This window comes from Rhineura floridana, chromosome 5, assembly GCF_030035675.1.
Source record: "Rhineura floridana isolate rRhiFlo1 chromosome 5, rRhiFlo1.hap2, whole genome shotgun sequence".
Taxonomy (NCBI): domain Eukaryota; kingdom Metazoa; phylum Chordata; class Lepidosauria; order Squamata; family Rhineuridae; genus Rhineura; species Rhineura floridana.
In genome coordinates, this window is record NC_084484.1 from 51,437,778 (window position 1) to 51,454,927 (window position 17,150).

The 17,150-nt window shown below is 39.0% G+C and overlaps 1 protein-coding gene across 7 annotated transcripts in view; it reads left to right on the plus strand.

Moving 5' to 3' along the window:
* Positions 1–17,150, plus strand: part of ATP11A (ATPase phospholipid transporting 11A) — a 148,985-nt gene that overhangs the window by 101,298 nt on the left and 30,537 nt on the right. For all 7 annotated transcript variants that reach the window (XM_061626659.1, XM_061626658.1, XM_061626660.1 and 4 more), the window contains 10 exons: positions 703–866; positions 1,857–1,928; positions 2,200–2,273; positions 2,559–2,662; positions 4,131–4,312; positions 7,842–8,093; positions 10,565–10,739; positions 11,669–11,771; positions 13,608–13,753; positions 15,701–15,760. In XM_061626659.1, coding sequence (XP_061482643.1) covers positions 703–866; positions 1,857–1,928; positions 2,200–2,273; positions 2,559–2,662; positions 4,131–4,312; positions 7,842–8,093; positions 10,565–10,739; positions 11,669–11,771; positions 13,608–13,753; positions 15,701–15,760 — 1,332 coding nt within the window. The remainder of the gene's footprint in view (positions 1–702; positions 867–1,856; positions 1,929–2,199; positions 2,274–2,558; positions 2,663–4,130; positions 4,313–7,841; positions 8,094–10,564; positions 10,740–11,668; positions 11,772–13,607; positions 13,754–15,700; positions 15,761–17,150) is intronic.

The window sequence follows — 17,150 nt, forward strand, 5'->3', positions numbered from 1 at the left end:
CAAACATAGAAAGCCTTTTCTTGGCCACACAGGAGTTCTGTTTGAGCACCTCAGTCCCTCTTGCTGCATTGGAGCCCCAAAGACAGAATGGGTAAACAGGCTTAAAACTAACTGGTACTGAACTACAGCAAAACAATTCTTCAGACTACAGGAAAATAATTCTTCAAACTTCATAGTGACTGAGACCCTAAGAAAAGTTAAATTAAGGAAGTTCATGGAAGAAAAGTCTCCTGGCGTCTCTGGTTCAGCAGCTCCCTGGGCTCCATCCACCATTGTTTAGGACGGTCCCCAATCTCTTTCTGATGACATCACAGGGGGTAGAGTGGGCAATTTTCCTCCCACAAACTCCATAAACTATTTAGGAACCAATCAAGTAGTGTGTGACTTTAAATATGCTCTGCCACCATTGTAGTATGCTTCTGAATACCAATTGCTGGAAACCACAGGAGAGGAGAGTGCTGTTGCACTCAGGTCCTGCTTGTAGGCTTCCCACTGGCATCTGGTTGGCCACTGTGAGAACAGGATGCTGGACTAGATGGGCCTCTGCCATGATCCAGCAGGCTGCTCTTATGTTCTTATTCACCTGCTTCACCCTTCCCATAAAAATAGAATCTGTTATACTGTATGTACAAAATATTTAATGTTGATGCTGTTTCTCTTGTGGATGGAAATATGTACTAGCAGCATTCCTCCATTTATTAGGACAGAGAAGAGCTCTTTTTCCGGGCTCTGTGTCTTTGTCACACTGTTCAAGTGAAGGAAGATGACAACGTGGATGGATTAAAGGAAGCTCAGCTGTCAGGGAAGTCTTCCGTGTATATTTCATCGTCCCCTGATGAAGTGGCTTTAGTTGAAGGTATTCAGAGGTATGAGCCATAATGCTTGTCCATCTTGTGTGAGATATGTCTTTGTGAAGATGTCTCTGAAGTCAGAGATGGGCTGAGTGTAAAATGGAAGTGAGAGGGGCACAGGGAACGGAGAGAGCGGGAGAGGTCAGACCTAGTCATGTGTGAGGCATTACTCTGGAGCCAGGGCCTATTAACAACAGCTACAGGTATGGAGTATTCTTGGAATTTATTTGTCTCTATTGAAAAACAAATGTTTCTTCTGTTTTCTTAAACCCTGTTCCTGTCCTTCTTAAACCCTGTTCCTGTTCCATGGCTCAGAGCTTGTAGAACTTTTAACAGTATAACAAGTTCTGAAAGGAATTAAAACAGAAAGGTAGAATCTCAGTGCAAGGCACAGCATGGCAGCTCATCTTTATAGGCCGCATGCGTAAGAGGACACCAAGGTCTATTCTGCAACTCTTGTCAGTTCACTAGTAGAACAGGTGGTGTGAATGGCCTTTAAGAGCTGCAGTGTGAAAGATGGGGCGGGGATGATAACTGAAATGTGAAAATCTGCAGATTCTAATCAGAACAAGACGTTGGCTATCTGGACTAGACATGGGTACTTCTGTGCCTGTATCATTTTGGAAGAAAAGCTTAATGCCATCCTCATCATATGGGACAGGAATTCTAATATGAATGTTGATATTTGAGCTTGTGATATTTCAGTGAACATACCACAGAAGAGGGACTTATGCATGTCTGTACATCCATGCATGATGGCAAGAGTACAATCGGGGCCAAGAGTACAGTCTCTGTGGGTGATGAAAAGTAAGGAGCCTGAACTGTGGGAACAGCTTAAATTGGTTGTCTATTCTCAAAACCTTGAGAAGGAAAATGAGACAAAGAGAAATCCTGAACCAACTTGAGCAAATAATAACTTTTGTGCTCTGTAACACACAGTTGTAAACGTGACAGCATATAGGTAGTTGTTTTACATTCTGATGTGCATCTGTGATTGAATTTCAGACTTGGTTACACATATTTAAGACTGAAGGACAATTTTATGGAAATTTTAAATCGAGAAAATGACGTTGAAAGGTGAGTTACAAACTGCTGCCCTATGCATAACTATTTTAACAAATCTTTAATAGCTTCTTAAAACTTACTTTGAGAGAACACTTTGCTTAGTTGATCGTATAGTTTATTTTGGGGATAATCTACAAGTCTGTTAGTTTGGATTTTGAGTCAAGAGTAAGTAGTTTATTGAAATATTTTCATCTCACAAGAACGATGGATTAACATGTATTTTACTGTGTGTGTAGTAATAAAACTTTAAATGATTACAAAATGTACTTGTTTTTTTCTTTAGGTTTGAATTACTGGAAATCCTTAGTTTTGATTCAGTAAGGAGACGGATGAGTGTGATAGTTAAATCAGCAAAAGGTAAAAAACTTTTTTTAAATCCACCTTATCCCTGAGCTCTTGGGAATTATGAAATGTAACAGGCACTTTAGCCTATGTCTTGATTTTTGCTGTCTTCTACTATTCCATCATGTTTTAAAATAGTATGCTGGTAATTTTGACTCTTAAAATCCATTTAATGTAGATTATGCTAATTTCAAAAAGATATTTCATAAGAATACTTTATATTTTGGCACAGAGAGAGATGTTTTATCTACATTTAACCCAGTTTTTTTTTTTTTTTAAATGCTTTGTTTTCATTTTCAGGGGAAATATTTCTGTTTTGTAAAGGAGCAGATTCTTCTATATTTCCTAGAGTTACAGAAGGCAAAATAGAACAGATTAGATCAAGAGTTGAGCGCAATGCAGTGGTAAGTTCCAGTGTCTGGCAAGCATTAGTTATGTAGTGTGCATTCAGAAAGCTGCGACAGTTTGTTTCTAAGTACAGACTTTCCTAAAATGGGGGGTGGCGGCAAAGTAAAGAAGAGGAAATAGTTGTTGTGTTGACCACCATTTTCCTTCAGTTCACATGTTGCCGGAGTCCATGTGCATAACATAAGACAGCTGTTCCCATACTTCCCCCCCCCGGACCACTTGATAATTCCTGATGGTCTTGGCAAACCACTTAGGCTGCAATCCAATCCATGCCTACTGAGAAGTAAGCTTCATTGGATTCAATGGGACTTACTCCCAGGTAAGTGTGTCTTGGATTGCAGCCTTAATTATTTTTCTGCCTTTTGTAGCATCTGTAATGTGCTGTGCCAGATGCTATATGATTTCTAATTACATTGTTTTGCTTCTTTTGTTTTTTATTTTGGATTTTATTGCATTACAATTTGCATTCCATAGAATTAAAATTGTAATACAAAAAAATACAGTATAAGAAATAAAAGAAGCAATAAAATACAGTTAAAAATCAATATGAACACTTAATGTGGACATGCTGCTGGCCACCTGAATGAAGTTTGTGTACCATTGATAGTCCACAGACCACAGTTTGGGAACCCCTGACATATAATATGTCAGTCGTATAACAGTCTGCATCTGTGTTAGAATTGCTCAATATGATTTCTAATAATGTTTTTAACCCTTTTAAAAAGTTTTTTTAAATGTTTTAATGCTGTCTTGTTTTAATGTATTTTAAAATCTGTTTCTATGATGTTTTAAAGTGTTTTTAGCGCTTTGTTTGCCGCCCTGGGCTCCTGCTGGGAGGAAGGGTGGGAAATTCAGAGCTTGGAAAAGTTACTTTTTTGAACTACAATTCCCATCAGCCCCAGCCAGCATGGCCACTGGATTGGGTTGATGGGAGTTGTAGTTCAAAAAAGTAACTTTTCCAAGCTCTGGGATATAAATTAAATAATAAATAAATAAATATTGGAGATGCTCATGAAACTTATAGTTCAGGCACACTGGATACAAATTTCAGGATCTTGTAATTCACATCTCAAAGTAGTGGTTGGATGTGATACAGTTTTTGGGAAATGGCATGACTTATTTCTGAGACAAACTGATGGAATCCATACATGGTTCACACACTTCTACCAAGAGTATTTTATTTCTTTGTTTTCCAAAAGCTGTAGGAAAGGGACACTAGGAGATTTAATTACCTTGGTTTCCAACTTTCTCACAATCTTCCTCAGAAGCAACATTCAAGTTAACAAAATCATTGCCTTGCTCAAGGCAGTTGATGAATTTGCATTCCAGTGTCCAGTCAATTACACCAGTACACAAGGCATAAATATAAGCTATGACCTCCACAAGTTAATTTAAATATAATTGAAAATCTCTGGAAGACTTTCAGTGAAGACGTTTCTGTTTTTTTAAAACAATGTCCTTTAGGAGGGTCTGCGAACATTATGTGTTGCATATAAAAAATTCACCTATGAAGAATATGAGACTGTGCAGAAGCAGCTTCAGGAGGCAAAGCTGGCCCTGCGGGATCGGGAAAAGAAACTGGCAGAGGCATATGAACAGATAGAAAGGGGGCTTACCCTGCTTGGTGCTACAGCAGTTGAAGACCGGTTAGTGCATGTCTTTTAATTGAAAGCTGTGTAACAGGCTTTATCTTGAAGTCTATTTATATGGTAAACTTTCTTTCCTGCCTAAGTACTACTGTGTGATGAAAAAGCTTTGCCCATGGTAGCAGAATTAGGCCCAGTTTGATTAATCAAATATTGGCTTAATAAGCCATGATATGCACAAGCCTTCTGCCCTGCACATGCAGCCCCTTCTGTCCTCCATTTGTGGTATGCCTTGATAATACAGGATAGTCTCTAATTAACCATAGTTCCCTTTTTTATGGACCAGAAAACTATGGTTAGTGTGTTTGGAACAAGCCTGGAGTATTTTCATTCATTTTTTACATTTAAACCCCACCTTTCTTTCGTTATAGAACCCAAGGTGGCATTCTTAAACGTGGTTTGAAATTGGTTGAAGGTCTTGACTTGTTCTGAACCTGTTAACTGTAATTTTCTGATCTGGATGAAATTGGAAACTACGGTTAGAAATTTCCTTCCTTATAGAGGCAAAGAGGGAGAGAGAGGGGCTGCATGTAAGTGCAAAAGGCCCATACATATCTCAGGTGTGACACAATTGTCTGAATTTGGCTGTAGAGTACCCAAGTAGTTATTGTTTGCTTGCTTAGGTTTATGTGCTGTTTTTATACCATAACAGTACTCAAAGTGACTCATGGACAATACACAATAATATAAACATTTCCTAAAAAAGATTTAAAACTAGTTAATGAAGCAGAGCTTGGAATCAAAGGGGTAGGTACAGAGATGAAAGAAAGGACATCCAGTACCTGTCGAATCCTTCTTCCCTTAACAGTTTTTGCCAATGCCCTTTCTCCCCCTCCCCTTGAGACAGCTAAGGGGAGAACATTCCTTTGTCCCCCTGCCGTCCTGCTAGACTCATTAATTTCTGCTCAGCACATCTGACTCAAAACCAGTCCTGTGGAAGCATTTAGAAGCAGTATTATAACAATTAGCAGTTTACAATTGGGCCTCAGCAGTATGATAACTTGTTTCCACAACAGAAACTAATTGTATTGTTAAATAACAAAAACCTCAGAATATATTGTACTGGGATAAAACAATATCTAAAAAGTAATCTCTAAAAGCATGTTTCCTGGCCCCAGTTATTAACTATCAACTCTCGACTCAATGAAAATGAAAGTACAAAAACAATAAATATGCCAGTTTCATTGACCAAGACTTTCCACTAGTACAATGCAGCAAGATGTTCCTACGTTTACTATGTGTATTTCCTCAACAAAACACCAGAGCTCATACGTTACACTATACTATGAAATAAACAAGAAAGTGTTTAAAATAAGTAGCCCCCACTGTCAGAGTTTTTCATGATTGCTTACTTGGTGTCCTTATTGGATAACCCAGAGGGTCCATGTCTTTGACGTTTAACCTTCAGGTGAAATTATGGTAGGTGAAGTCCTTTTCCATTGCTCTCCTGCTGCCACACAAACTTTGGCAGAGCTTCCTGATTCTAAGAATACTTGTAACTTGCAACCCATTTCTGAATCAAACTGCATTTGCCCATCCCTACTGCTATCACTCATGTGGGCAGGACAGAAAGTCAAGTTCCGTGAGTGGTACTTATGGGAGCAAGGGAAGCAGTTATTAAAGTCCCTGTCTCTTACTCTCCCTGCTGCGATAACTGCAGCCACCACCACATCATCATCATCATCTTTCAACAAGCCTTTTAAGTTAGACCTTATCCCAATCTGCATCTGTGTTGGAATTGCTTTTTAATATGTTTTTAAACCTTTTTGTTTTTTAAACAATGTTTTAACCTTTTTTTAAAAAGATGTCTTGAAAGCTTTTTAAAAAAAGTTTTTAATTTTAAAAAAATATATTTTAAAGTCTGTTTTTATGATGTTTTTAGTGCTTTTGTTTGCCACCCTGGGCTCTTGCTGGAGGAAGGGCAGGATATAAATAAAATAATAAATAGATAAAATAAAATAAATCATCATCATTCACCAGTCTCAAAATATATTTGTGATTTATTGAGTTACATAAGCAATCCAAGTAAGGATCTCTGTCCTGAGAAGCTTACAGTCTAAATTTGAATGGTGATGAGAGAGGAGCGGGAAAGGGGAGGCAAGGCTGCAAAAAGATGAATATGAGCAAGTGTACTAGTTGTGCATACTCGGAAGTAATTTTGTGGATTCGCCTTTATTTAGCACAAAGTTCCCTTTGATTATTTCAGCCCTGTTTATTATAATCAAGCTAAACTCAGCATGTACATTAATTATTATTTATTATCTGATATGACCCTCCGTGGTGCAGAGTGGTAAGCGGCGGTAACACAGCTGAAGCTCTGCTCACAGCCGGAGTTCGATTCCAACAGAAGGAGGAAGTCGAATCTGCGGTAAAAGGGGTCGAGGTCCACTCAGCCTTCCATCCATCCGTGATCGGTAAAATGAGTACCCGGCCTATGCTGGGGGGTAAAGAAAGGCCGGGGAAGGAACTGGCAATCCCACCCCATAAATACGGTCTGCCTAGTAAACGTCGCAAGACGTCACCCTAAGAGTCGGAAATGACTCGCACTATAAGTTTACCTTTTTATCTCATATGAGAAGAGAAACAGATAGTTCAGCCCAGAACATAGCTTCTTTCTTTCTTTCTTTCTTTCTTTCTTTCTTTCTTTCTTTCTTTCTTTCTTTCTTTCTTTCTTTCTTTCTTTCTTTCTTTCTTTCTTTCTTTCTTTCTTTCTTTCTTTCGTCTAATCCTGATTTTTAGATCCACCAATTGTTATATTCAAACCCAGGAAAATAAATTTAGATTGTTTTTGATGCACCTTACTGACTAGCTGAAAACTACAACAAATGGTTCTGTGCTTACCAATCACCTTGCTAGAAGACAGTAGGAAGAAAGAAATCAGAGCAGCTGGAAGTGTAAACTAAAAATAGTACTTTTATTCATGTGTTGGGGTTCAGGAGATGCCCACAAATACTTTACAGTGGACACGACATCAGATTTTTATTACTTGCCTGGCATGACTTTTATTCTTTTACTGGTAAAGCAGCTATAAAACTAGTTTTCCTGTTTTTGTTGGTTGTCTCATGCTTTTATTTACCACAGGGACCAAGTTAAAGTCAGTACAACATGGGCAGTTTTAGTATCTGTTGGTGTGAATTCTGAAAGATCTTCAGGTTCCAACAAAACATAAATTTATCTTCAGATTGCACAAAACGAGAGTGAGCAATTCAAGGGCTTGCTGCATCTTGCCAATTTAACTTAAAATGGCAAAAATTGCTGTTAAGAGTGATTAATGTGGTTTAAAATAAATAGGTGAAGACTAAAATATATTTTAGCTCCTCTGAAATGAAACATCTCAACCCTTTTAATAAATAAAGATAAAACCACTGAGTAATAAAATAAATAATATATTTCATGGCAGCAGAGACTCACTTAAGTCTAAACTCCTTTTACCATTATATTTTCCAATATAATAGAAACCTTTTAGTAAGTGCCCTAAATTTTTAATTTCAAATTTTGTCAATAATTATTTGCTATTGGTATCTCCAAGATTACAGGAAAAAGCTGCTGATACAATTGAAGCCCTGCAAAAAGCTGGCATTAAGGTCTGGGTTCTGACGGGAGACAAAATGGAGACTGCAGCTGCCGCCTGCTATGCCTGCAAACTGTTCAGAAGAAATACTCAAATACTTGAGCTAACTACAAAGAAAATAGAGGAGCAGAGTTTGCATGATGTGTTGTTTGAATTAAGCAAAACTATCCTAAGGCACAGTGGCAGCTTAACAAGGGACACCTTCTCAGGGTATGTGGAAAGTACAAATCCCAGCCAAAACTAAATTTTATATCCTTTTGGGCATTGATTCATTGACAAAATTGAAAACAGTTTTTAAAAATAAGTATAAATAGATATACATAGAGTTAAGTCAGTCATTACCCCGTGTTTGATAGATACAATATTAAGCTGACTGTATGTGAGATTTTATTTGCATTTTATCTAGAATATTTTGCCAATTGTATTATTACTGTCAAGAGTTGTTGGCATGCATTAATGGTGTATTTTATTTTCTCTATGAGTCTCTTTTCCCTCTCCCAAACTGCTGCTCCATCAAATTAAAATTCCCAGCATTCTCCCATTGTTCTTAACATGGAACTATGGCAACAGGTGAAACCAGGCAACTTGCTCGATGCTGAAGACTATATGAGAACTGGAACATCAGCTGGAGTATTTGTCTAGCTTAAATTAATGATTGTGTTTCACCATGATTTGTTAACATAGTAGATAGCTGCTATAATGATCAAGTATCTTAGCCCCAAAAGTGTTGTAATGCACTCTCCAAAGTACATTTTTTCTAATTTTATGTTAAAGAACAGAGAATGAAGAAACTGAGGATGTACATGATATGTCCACGTTTTTAGAATGTAAACAAAGGTAATTTATATAAAACCTATTAAAATCCAGAAGAGTTTGGCATTCACTATTTCATTGATATACCACCCTTCTTCCACGGAATTCATGATGACAAACATAGTAGTTCACAAGTGGTCATCCATTCAGGCACTTACTCAACAGAGGCACATGAGGTGTGTGTGTGTGTGTGTGTGTGTGTGTGTGTGTGTGTGTGTGTGTGTGTGTGCGCCATGTTGCTGCTTGCCAGGGACAAGGATAGTTCAAGCTGGTGACAAGGGCAGGGGAGCTCCAAGTTGGTGATGGCTATTCAGATGCACATTTCAGAGCCACTACCAGTTGGAGCTCCCCTGATCTTATCCCCATTGCAGCCACCGGCACCAGCACCACTTGTTGGGTGCCACCACTGCTGCTTCCCCCCTCTCCATGTGCTACTGCTGGCTACATCAGCTTAGTTTCTGCAAGGTTGATGTATCATGTGCCTTTAGGCCATTATTTCACCATAACCTGTGCATCTTTTCCTAGAATATGGAATCCATAGTTAGCCTAGTCCTCTTTATGCAAGTATTTCAGTGGATTTAGCGCTGTTGAAGTCCTAAACAGCATAATGGTATTATTCAAATAGCACCCCCATGCCAGGGATTCCTGATATGTAAGTGTCCTTTCTCATTTGTTGACCTGATCCTAAGGTTTGTTGGGACTGCATCACACACAAACACTCAGTTCAGCAGTCATGCCAATTAGCTGAAGTTGCTTGGGAATTCTTAATTCCATTATTTATTTAGAAAAATGTAAATGACTTAAATGAAACAAATATCTAAATGGTGTACATAAAACATTATAAAGTGTTGTACTCAATTAAGTTCTACTCAGAATAGACCCACTGAAATCAATGACGTTAGGATGTCCATGAACTTCAGTGGGTCTACTCTAAGTAGGACTAGCATTGAATACTACCCAAAATAATTATCAATATTACAGAGATACACTCAGCAAGTTTAAAAGCAAAATTTAAAAGCAAATTCTAAATTACATATCTGGGTAGACTTATTTAAATAATAAAATAAGCTTTTAGCTGGCATCTAAAAAAAATATAACAAGGGAGCCTGCGGTAATAGGCAGGGAGTTCCAAAGCATAGGTGCTGCCACACTGAAAATAGACTACTACCAGAAGTGGAGCAAATATGATTAATGCACTCAAGTAGAAGGTCAGAAATCCTGGCCACTGGGTCACAACTAACTTGAGTGCTCATTGGGCTCCTTGCCTTGCTCTCTGCCTTTTTTTTGGCCCTCAGCTCCTGTTGTTTCTCAGCATCAAAAGAGAAGCAGGTGCACCAAATAAGCATGAGAAGGCTCTCTCATCTGCTGCTCCAGTGAAAGTGATATTTAATGATCCTGTTGCTAGAGCACCCTACAAAATGTAAATATAACTTGGCTTTATAATGTGTGATGCTGCTGGAAATTGTGAGAAGAGATTCCTTCTGAGGGTTATCTAGGGAGTAGAGCAAGCATGGAGAAAGTGTGGCCCTCCAGATGTTACTAGACTACGAATCTCATCACCCCTGATCATTGGTCATGATGGCTGAGCCTGATGGGAGCTGGAGTCCAACAACATCTGGAGGTCCACAGCTTCCCCACTCCTGGAGTAAAGGAATGGCAACTTAGTGGTAAAGCCTCTACTCTCAGCTGTGATCGTTGGAGGCAAAAATAAGTCAACTGTATAGAGTTAGTTACTTAAAATGGCAAGAGATATAACATGTTTTGAGTGTGCTCTGTTTCAAAATATATCTTGAATTTACTGCACGATAAAACATGGTTGGTTAAACTGCAAAACCAGCATTAATTTGTGTATTTTGGTCACTCAACAGGCTTTCAGCTGAAATGCAAGATTACGGTTTAATTATTGATGGAGCAGCATTATCATTAATAATGAAACCACGGGAAGATGGCAGCTCTGGTAACTACAGAGAGATCTTCCTTGAAATCTGTAGGAACTGTAGTGCAGTTTTATGCTGTCGCATGGCTCCTTTGCAAAAAGCACAGGTTTGTATTTCATTTCTTCAATTATATGATAAATGTGTATTTATATAAATATTGAAAGTCTTTGTGTAATATGTTGTTTTAAATACCCACCTTCCAATGATTGGTAATGGAAGCAAAAAAGGAAAACAAGGAGAAATGAATGAAAGAATTTCTGTAAGAAAGCAATTAGTTAATGGTACATTAAAATGGCATCCTGCTGTGCTACTGATTTATGTATGTTTCAAGCGGATTTCAAGGATTGAGGCACTACTGAAAAAAGAGCTTATTTAACTAAGGAAAAGTGCTGCATTTTCAACTGATAGTACATTGTGAGATTGCATATTAACCTCATGTGGAAGCTTTTCTTTCCTAAACATAAAAATACAGACAATGGAGATTAGGGTTTTATCAATAGATAGTAGGAATAAAACTGGGTAAAGAAAGGGGTGACAGAAAGAACAGCTAGACCCATCTTTGGACCTCTTCAGCCATTACTTTCTTGGAGAAATTTCAACATAATCATCCTCTTCCCCTTGCTGCAGGAAAGAAGTAACAAGTAAACTGGGCTATGTTGTCGAAGGAGTTATTGCTCTGATTGCCTAATCTGTTCCCAAAAAGAACAGATCTTTTCTGTCAAGTAACTGTGGAGATAATCAATTCAAATTAGCACAATACACATATGTTTACTTGTTAACTTTCTCCCCATGGTAAAAGTAGGGTATTCTGCATTTCCTTAGAAAGTAATGCATGAGGAGACCCACATGTATGTGTTACTGGTATAATTATTTCAGCCATGTCTGGAAAATAGAAGATTCTATGCAGTGAAGGTCTTTTTTTCCTATTGTAGTCAAGTTCCCCACCAAAATATCTAGCAGTGAACATTGACCATAATGATACAATTAAGAAAGAATTAGTAAAGCTTTTGTAATATTAGCACTTTTTCCTTCCAGATTGTAAAATTAATTAAATGGTCAAAGGAGCATCCAATCACTTTAGCAATTGGTGATGGAGCAAATGATGTCAGTATGATCCTAGAAGCACATGTTGGCATAGGTAAGTGGATTGTTATGCTAAAATTTAAAGTCAATAAAAAAATTACATTACAAACAGTGACAGTGAGTCACTGGTCAATATGGCCCTGGCACTTTATCTGCATCATTGTTCATATTCCGTTTCAATCTATTGTGGAGGATTCTATCTTTCTTCCATCAGTGGCTAAGTCTCCATTTCATTGCCTGATGGAGGATGCTGTGTGGCCAGCAGAAGCCTTCCCACACATTTGGGGCAAATGATGCTCCCTCACTGTATGATAGTGAAGGGGAAAGATTCTGGCTTGTTCTGAACCTGTTAACAATCGTTTTCCAGTTCAAACAAACTGGGAAACTATGATTAATTGAAAACTTACTGGATTTAATTGTGGCCTGCTGGAAAGGGAGGAGGAAAGAGGCTGCATGCACAGGCACAAGTCTTGTTCATATCTCAGTTTATTGAACAGAAATATGATTATTTGAACATGGAAGGTGTGTGTATTTATGTGAAGGGGGGAACAGGGATAGAGAATGTGCCTATTTGTTTCCGTAGCCTGGTTCACATGTCACGCTAAGCCTAACAATTGTTTAGCATGAATACACATGCCCTAGGAGAGAAGATCACAGCTGCTTTGCTCCTCCCTAGTCGTTTTGCTACTATGCCGAACTGAACTGAGCTATGGCTTGCCTTAGCGTATCATCTAAACCCAGACTCATGGTTTAGCTCTCTCCAGACCATATACAAACTGTAACCAAGCTTTGTCCTATAGTTTGTGGCTCATCATTTGTCTGGGAATGTTAAACCATGGATCTGGTTTTGGACAACTTGCTAAGCCAGGTCATGGCAGCAGCAGAATAACTGGGGAGGAGCAAAGTAGCCGTGATGTCCTCTCCCCGAAGCCATACATTCATGCTAAGTCATGGTTTGGCTTAATGGAAGGGTGGGGAACCTTGTTCAGCCTGGGGGCCATGTTTTCTTCTGGGTGGATTTGAGGGGCCACATGCCAGTGGTTGGCAGGGCCAGAGTCAAAAGTGGGTGGAGCAATGGGTATAAATTTCACCTTTGTACAGTAGGCTAGTTTCTACACATACTCACACATCCCCCTCTATCTTCCATCCAGGCAAGCGTTATTATCAGAGTTTAAGGACACATTCCAGCCTGTTAAAAACACCCAAGGAAGACATGAAGCAAGGCCAGTGAGAGGTGTGGCCTGGGAAGAGCCCCAAGAGCAAACTAGAGAAGCCTGAAGGGCTGCAGTTTGTCCCTGGGCCTGAGGTTCCTTACTCCTGGCTTAGTGTGACATGTGAACCCAGCCTGTGTCTATGGCCTGGTTTGCCCAACAGTAAGCCAAGTTATGGCTTACTTGAAACCACATGAATGTGCAGGCTCCCAGAGAGGTTTGTTCTTGGCTGCAACTTGTGGTTAGTGAGGAGAAAGCTTAACCATGATTCCCGGTTTGGAAAACACTCTTTTCTTAGCACCATGCATAGCTCAGCATGGTGTGGCAGTCAAAAAGACCAGGGAGAAGCAAAATGGGCGCAAGCTCATCTCTGGGAGCCCCCACGTTCATACCATGTCGGTTAGTTATACTTTGGCTTACCATGTCATGCAAACCAGGTCTGTACCTCCTCCTGAGTGCAGTGAAAGGGTGACCAGGATGACAGTTTCCTTTATCTGGGAAAGCAACAATTAAAATTGGAGCATAAAGGTTAATTTAAAGAAATTCAAACTTGGTTGCCTCAAAATGCATAATATATATTTAAACCATGAGAAAAATCCAATGATTCATATCCCCAGTTCAATTTCACTGCATCACTTCACATTGCTTCACCACCAGCTTCTATCACTTTTTTCTTCTAGGCGTTATTGGGAAAGAAGGCCGCCAAGCTGCAAGGAACAGTGACTATGCAATACCCAAATTTAAACATTTGAAAAAAATGCTGCTTGTTCATGGACATTTTTATTATGTCAGGATATCTGAACTTGTGCAATACTTCTTTTATAAGGTACATTTCCCCCCTTTTTTCTGGTAACACAATGTCGTCTGTATCAAATCTGTATTTTTTTAAAAAAAATAACAGTTCAGACATAGGCAACTTATTTTTTGGACTTGTTAACTTGGATCTAAAGATGTCACTGTATGAGCAGAAGTCTCTTCATCTCATTCAGGGGGGACACAGGTATCCCCACATTTGCAGCATCCATCCTTTCATAATCTGGAAGATTCCGTGACACACTGGAGGCAGCTTTTAACAGGCGGTGAGAGCAACAGATGAATGGAGTATCTGCACATGCACACACTCACACCAGCCCATATTAGTGGAAGTGCTTTCTGCTCATTTAGTGGGTTCTTGGATATGGAGAAGGAATATCTAGTTGTAAAGCTGATATTTGCCTCAACCCTAAGATTTCTGTTGGCTTATCTACATGCAACGCTTGTGATCTGATGATCTGTAGCAGATGGTGTGCCTCATCCTCAGCACTGATTTGCTGGCACAACAACTTTAGGATTGGGTCACAAAAAACCTCCTGCATTCCTAAAACTGCTTACGTCTAGAATATCCAGTAATGTAGTAAGCAAAGCAGCAAATGGTTTGATGGCTGCAACACAAATTGGCTTTTAATTTCAGTTGACCAAGCTGAATGGAAGATTGTTTGTTTTTATGTTTACACTGCTAGGCCAGATCGTATTAGTGATAACTTTCATTGGTATTATGCTTACAACTACAGAGTCCCTTGTGTTGTAAATCTCTACTTTAAAATGCCAAACTCAGGTGTTTCATAACAACAGATCAGCATATTAGACACATGAGTTTTGTTTCCTTCAGGGAGTAGCTCATCTCAAGACTACAGTTAGCCAAATCATTTTTATTTTTATTTCATCTTTTTGTTACTTTGATATGCTAATTGATATATTAATTCATTGATAAAATAAAATAGCCAAATTCACCAAGGACTTCTCTTACAGTACCCTATAGGACATAATAAGTAATGCAAAGCTATATAAGTGTGGGCCAATGTTAAGGATATGTTTTTCCCAAGGGAACATGTTTAGGTTTCACAGTCGGCACAGTGATGATATCCATTTGAACTAGCCTAGACTCTGCAGCAATCCACTACTCTTTCATAGCATCAAGGTTTAAAGCAGCATCAATCTGAAAATAATCTGATTAACAAACTCAAACACAATCAAACTTTTAAACAATTGAAATATATTTTGTCCTGTGATGTCCTGATCCTCCTTTCAGCTCAGTAGGAAATTTTGAGTGTTAGACGGCAGGAAAGGAAACAGGAGGGAGTGTTCCTGTTTCTGAGCCAGTTCATACATGCATCAGTTTCTCCGTAATTCCTCCACTGTATCACTCATACATACATGTGTAGAAAGACAGGTACACAGTACTGTATTGCAGGAGTTCACACAATTGCTGTGCCCCTTTTTGGACTCCCAACAATCACAACTGCAATTCTTCCTTTTCTTCTCTCTTTTAGTTCTGCTTCTGTCTCCTCTTAGTGGTGGCTGGACTGATTGCCTTCTTTTTTGCTTCCATATCATCACTGTTTCTGCCACTGTTGTCTAAATTCTCCTTACCTTTCTCTTGCAAACTGTTCTTTATTTTCTCCAGGCCTTACATTTTGCTATGTATTTCCCCAGAACTGGTTGTTCTGTCTTCAATTCCAGGGTGCGGGGGAGAACACACCAGCTATTTCAAACAAAAATCAAAGCATCAATACCTTTCATTCAATACCTGTTTATTATCTTACAAATACAGTCTTTGTTCACTGCCATTATTCACATAGTACTGAAAAGTTGCCTTTTTTGTGAGTTTGATTTTTATTAAAGGCTAAATTTTTATATCCATTTAAACCTAAATATGTGTTTGAGTCTGTGTAGCTACCAGTTCATTTATATAGTATGAAAATGTTGTGCAACATATATTGCTTTTGTCTTCCAGAATGTCTGTTTCATTTTCCCTCAATTTTTGTACCAGTTCTTCTGTGGGTTTTCACAGCAGGTATCTCAGAAAACTTTTTTCCCTTTATCATTAAACCAAGTTAATGTTTTGAAATGTTCTTTATTGGATCAGTAGAATTTTAAATGTATCTCTATCACTTTCTCTTGCTTAGTATCTTATAGCTTAGAAGACTTCTAAATAATCAGAAACACAGATAATTCAGGGTCACAAATTCAGGGTCCTGAAAACAATGTCCAGTAGGGTGTCTGTGTTAATCTGTTGTAGCAGACAGAACAAAGAGTCTTGTGGTGCATTGAAGATGTAAGGGCTGTGGCTTTGCGCTAATGAAAGTGCATCCACAAGCCTGAGCACGTGAGTTTTGCTGATTCTTCCTATCCAAAGCCCCCCCCTCCAGCTCCTCGTGAAGGTTGGGGGGCCCTCTGTAAAAGTATGAGATGTGGCACAAAGGGAAACAATTGGTAGGGGGGATTGGTGAAATGGGGTGCCATGCCTTCCAACTAGCACAAAGCCACCATTGGATGCAACCCAAACAAATTTCTGGGATCCTTCTAGGAGCAAGGGTGGGATATAAATTTAATCAATCAATCAATCATGGCATAAACGTTCATGGACCACAGTCACTTCTTTCATCTGATGAAGTCGACTGGAACAAGTTCAGGCAGCAAGGATGATCAGGGGACTGGAAACACCCTTGAGAGGGCATGTTTAGCCTTGAGAGGAGAAGACTGTAGGGAGTTATGATAGCACTTTTCAAGTACTTGAAAGGTTGTCAAACAGAGGAGGGCCAGGATCTCTTCTCGATCATCCCAGACTGCAGGACTTGGAACAATGGGCTCAAGTTACAGGAAGCCAGATTTCGACTGAACATCAGAAAAAAACTTCCTAACTGTTAGAGCAGTTCGACAATGGAACCAATTACCTAGGAAGGTGGTGGGCTCTCCAACACTGGAGGCATTCAAAAGGCAGCTGGACAGCCATCTGTTGGGCATGCTTTAACTTGGATTCCTGCATTGAGCAGGGGTTGGACTCAATGGCCTTTTCCAACTCTACTATTCTATGATTCTATTACTGTGGCCCATGAAAGCTTTTAACATAAAAAAGTGCCACAAGATTTTTGGCTATTGTTTTGAAAAATAACAGAGACTTTCTGGTTATGAGGTTAGGGAGATATAGCATTCAAGTAAACATTGTACAGCCTGATTGTTGGTCACTTTTTTCCCACAATGAAGGGGATGATCACATATGCACCTGACACCACTGCCAGGCTGAGATTTCTGCCTGGAATATAATGAAATCAACAAATCCTCTATGCTCATTTCATGATTCCCCATTATATAAACAATATGAGGTTTGCTAACTGAAGTGATCAAACTTTAAGCAGAACTCACTGTTGCAGTTAGTGTAAAATTTACTGTAAAAAAAAAAAGGC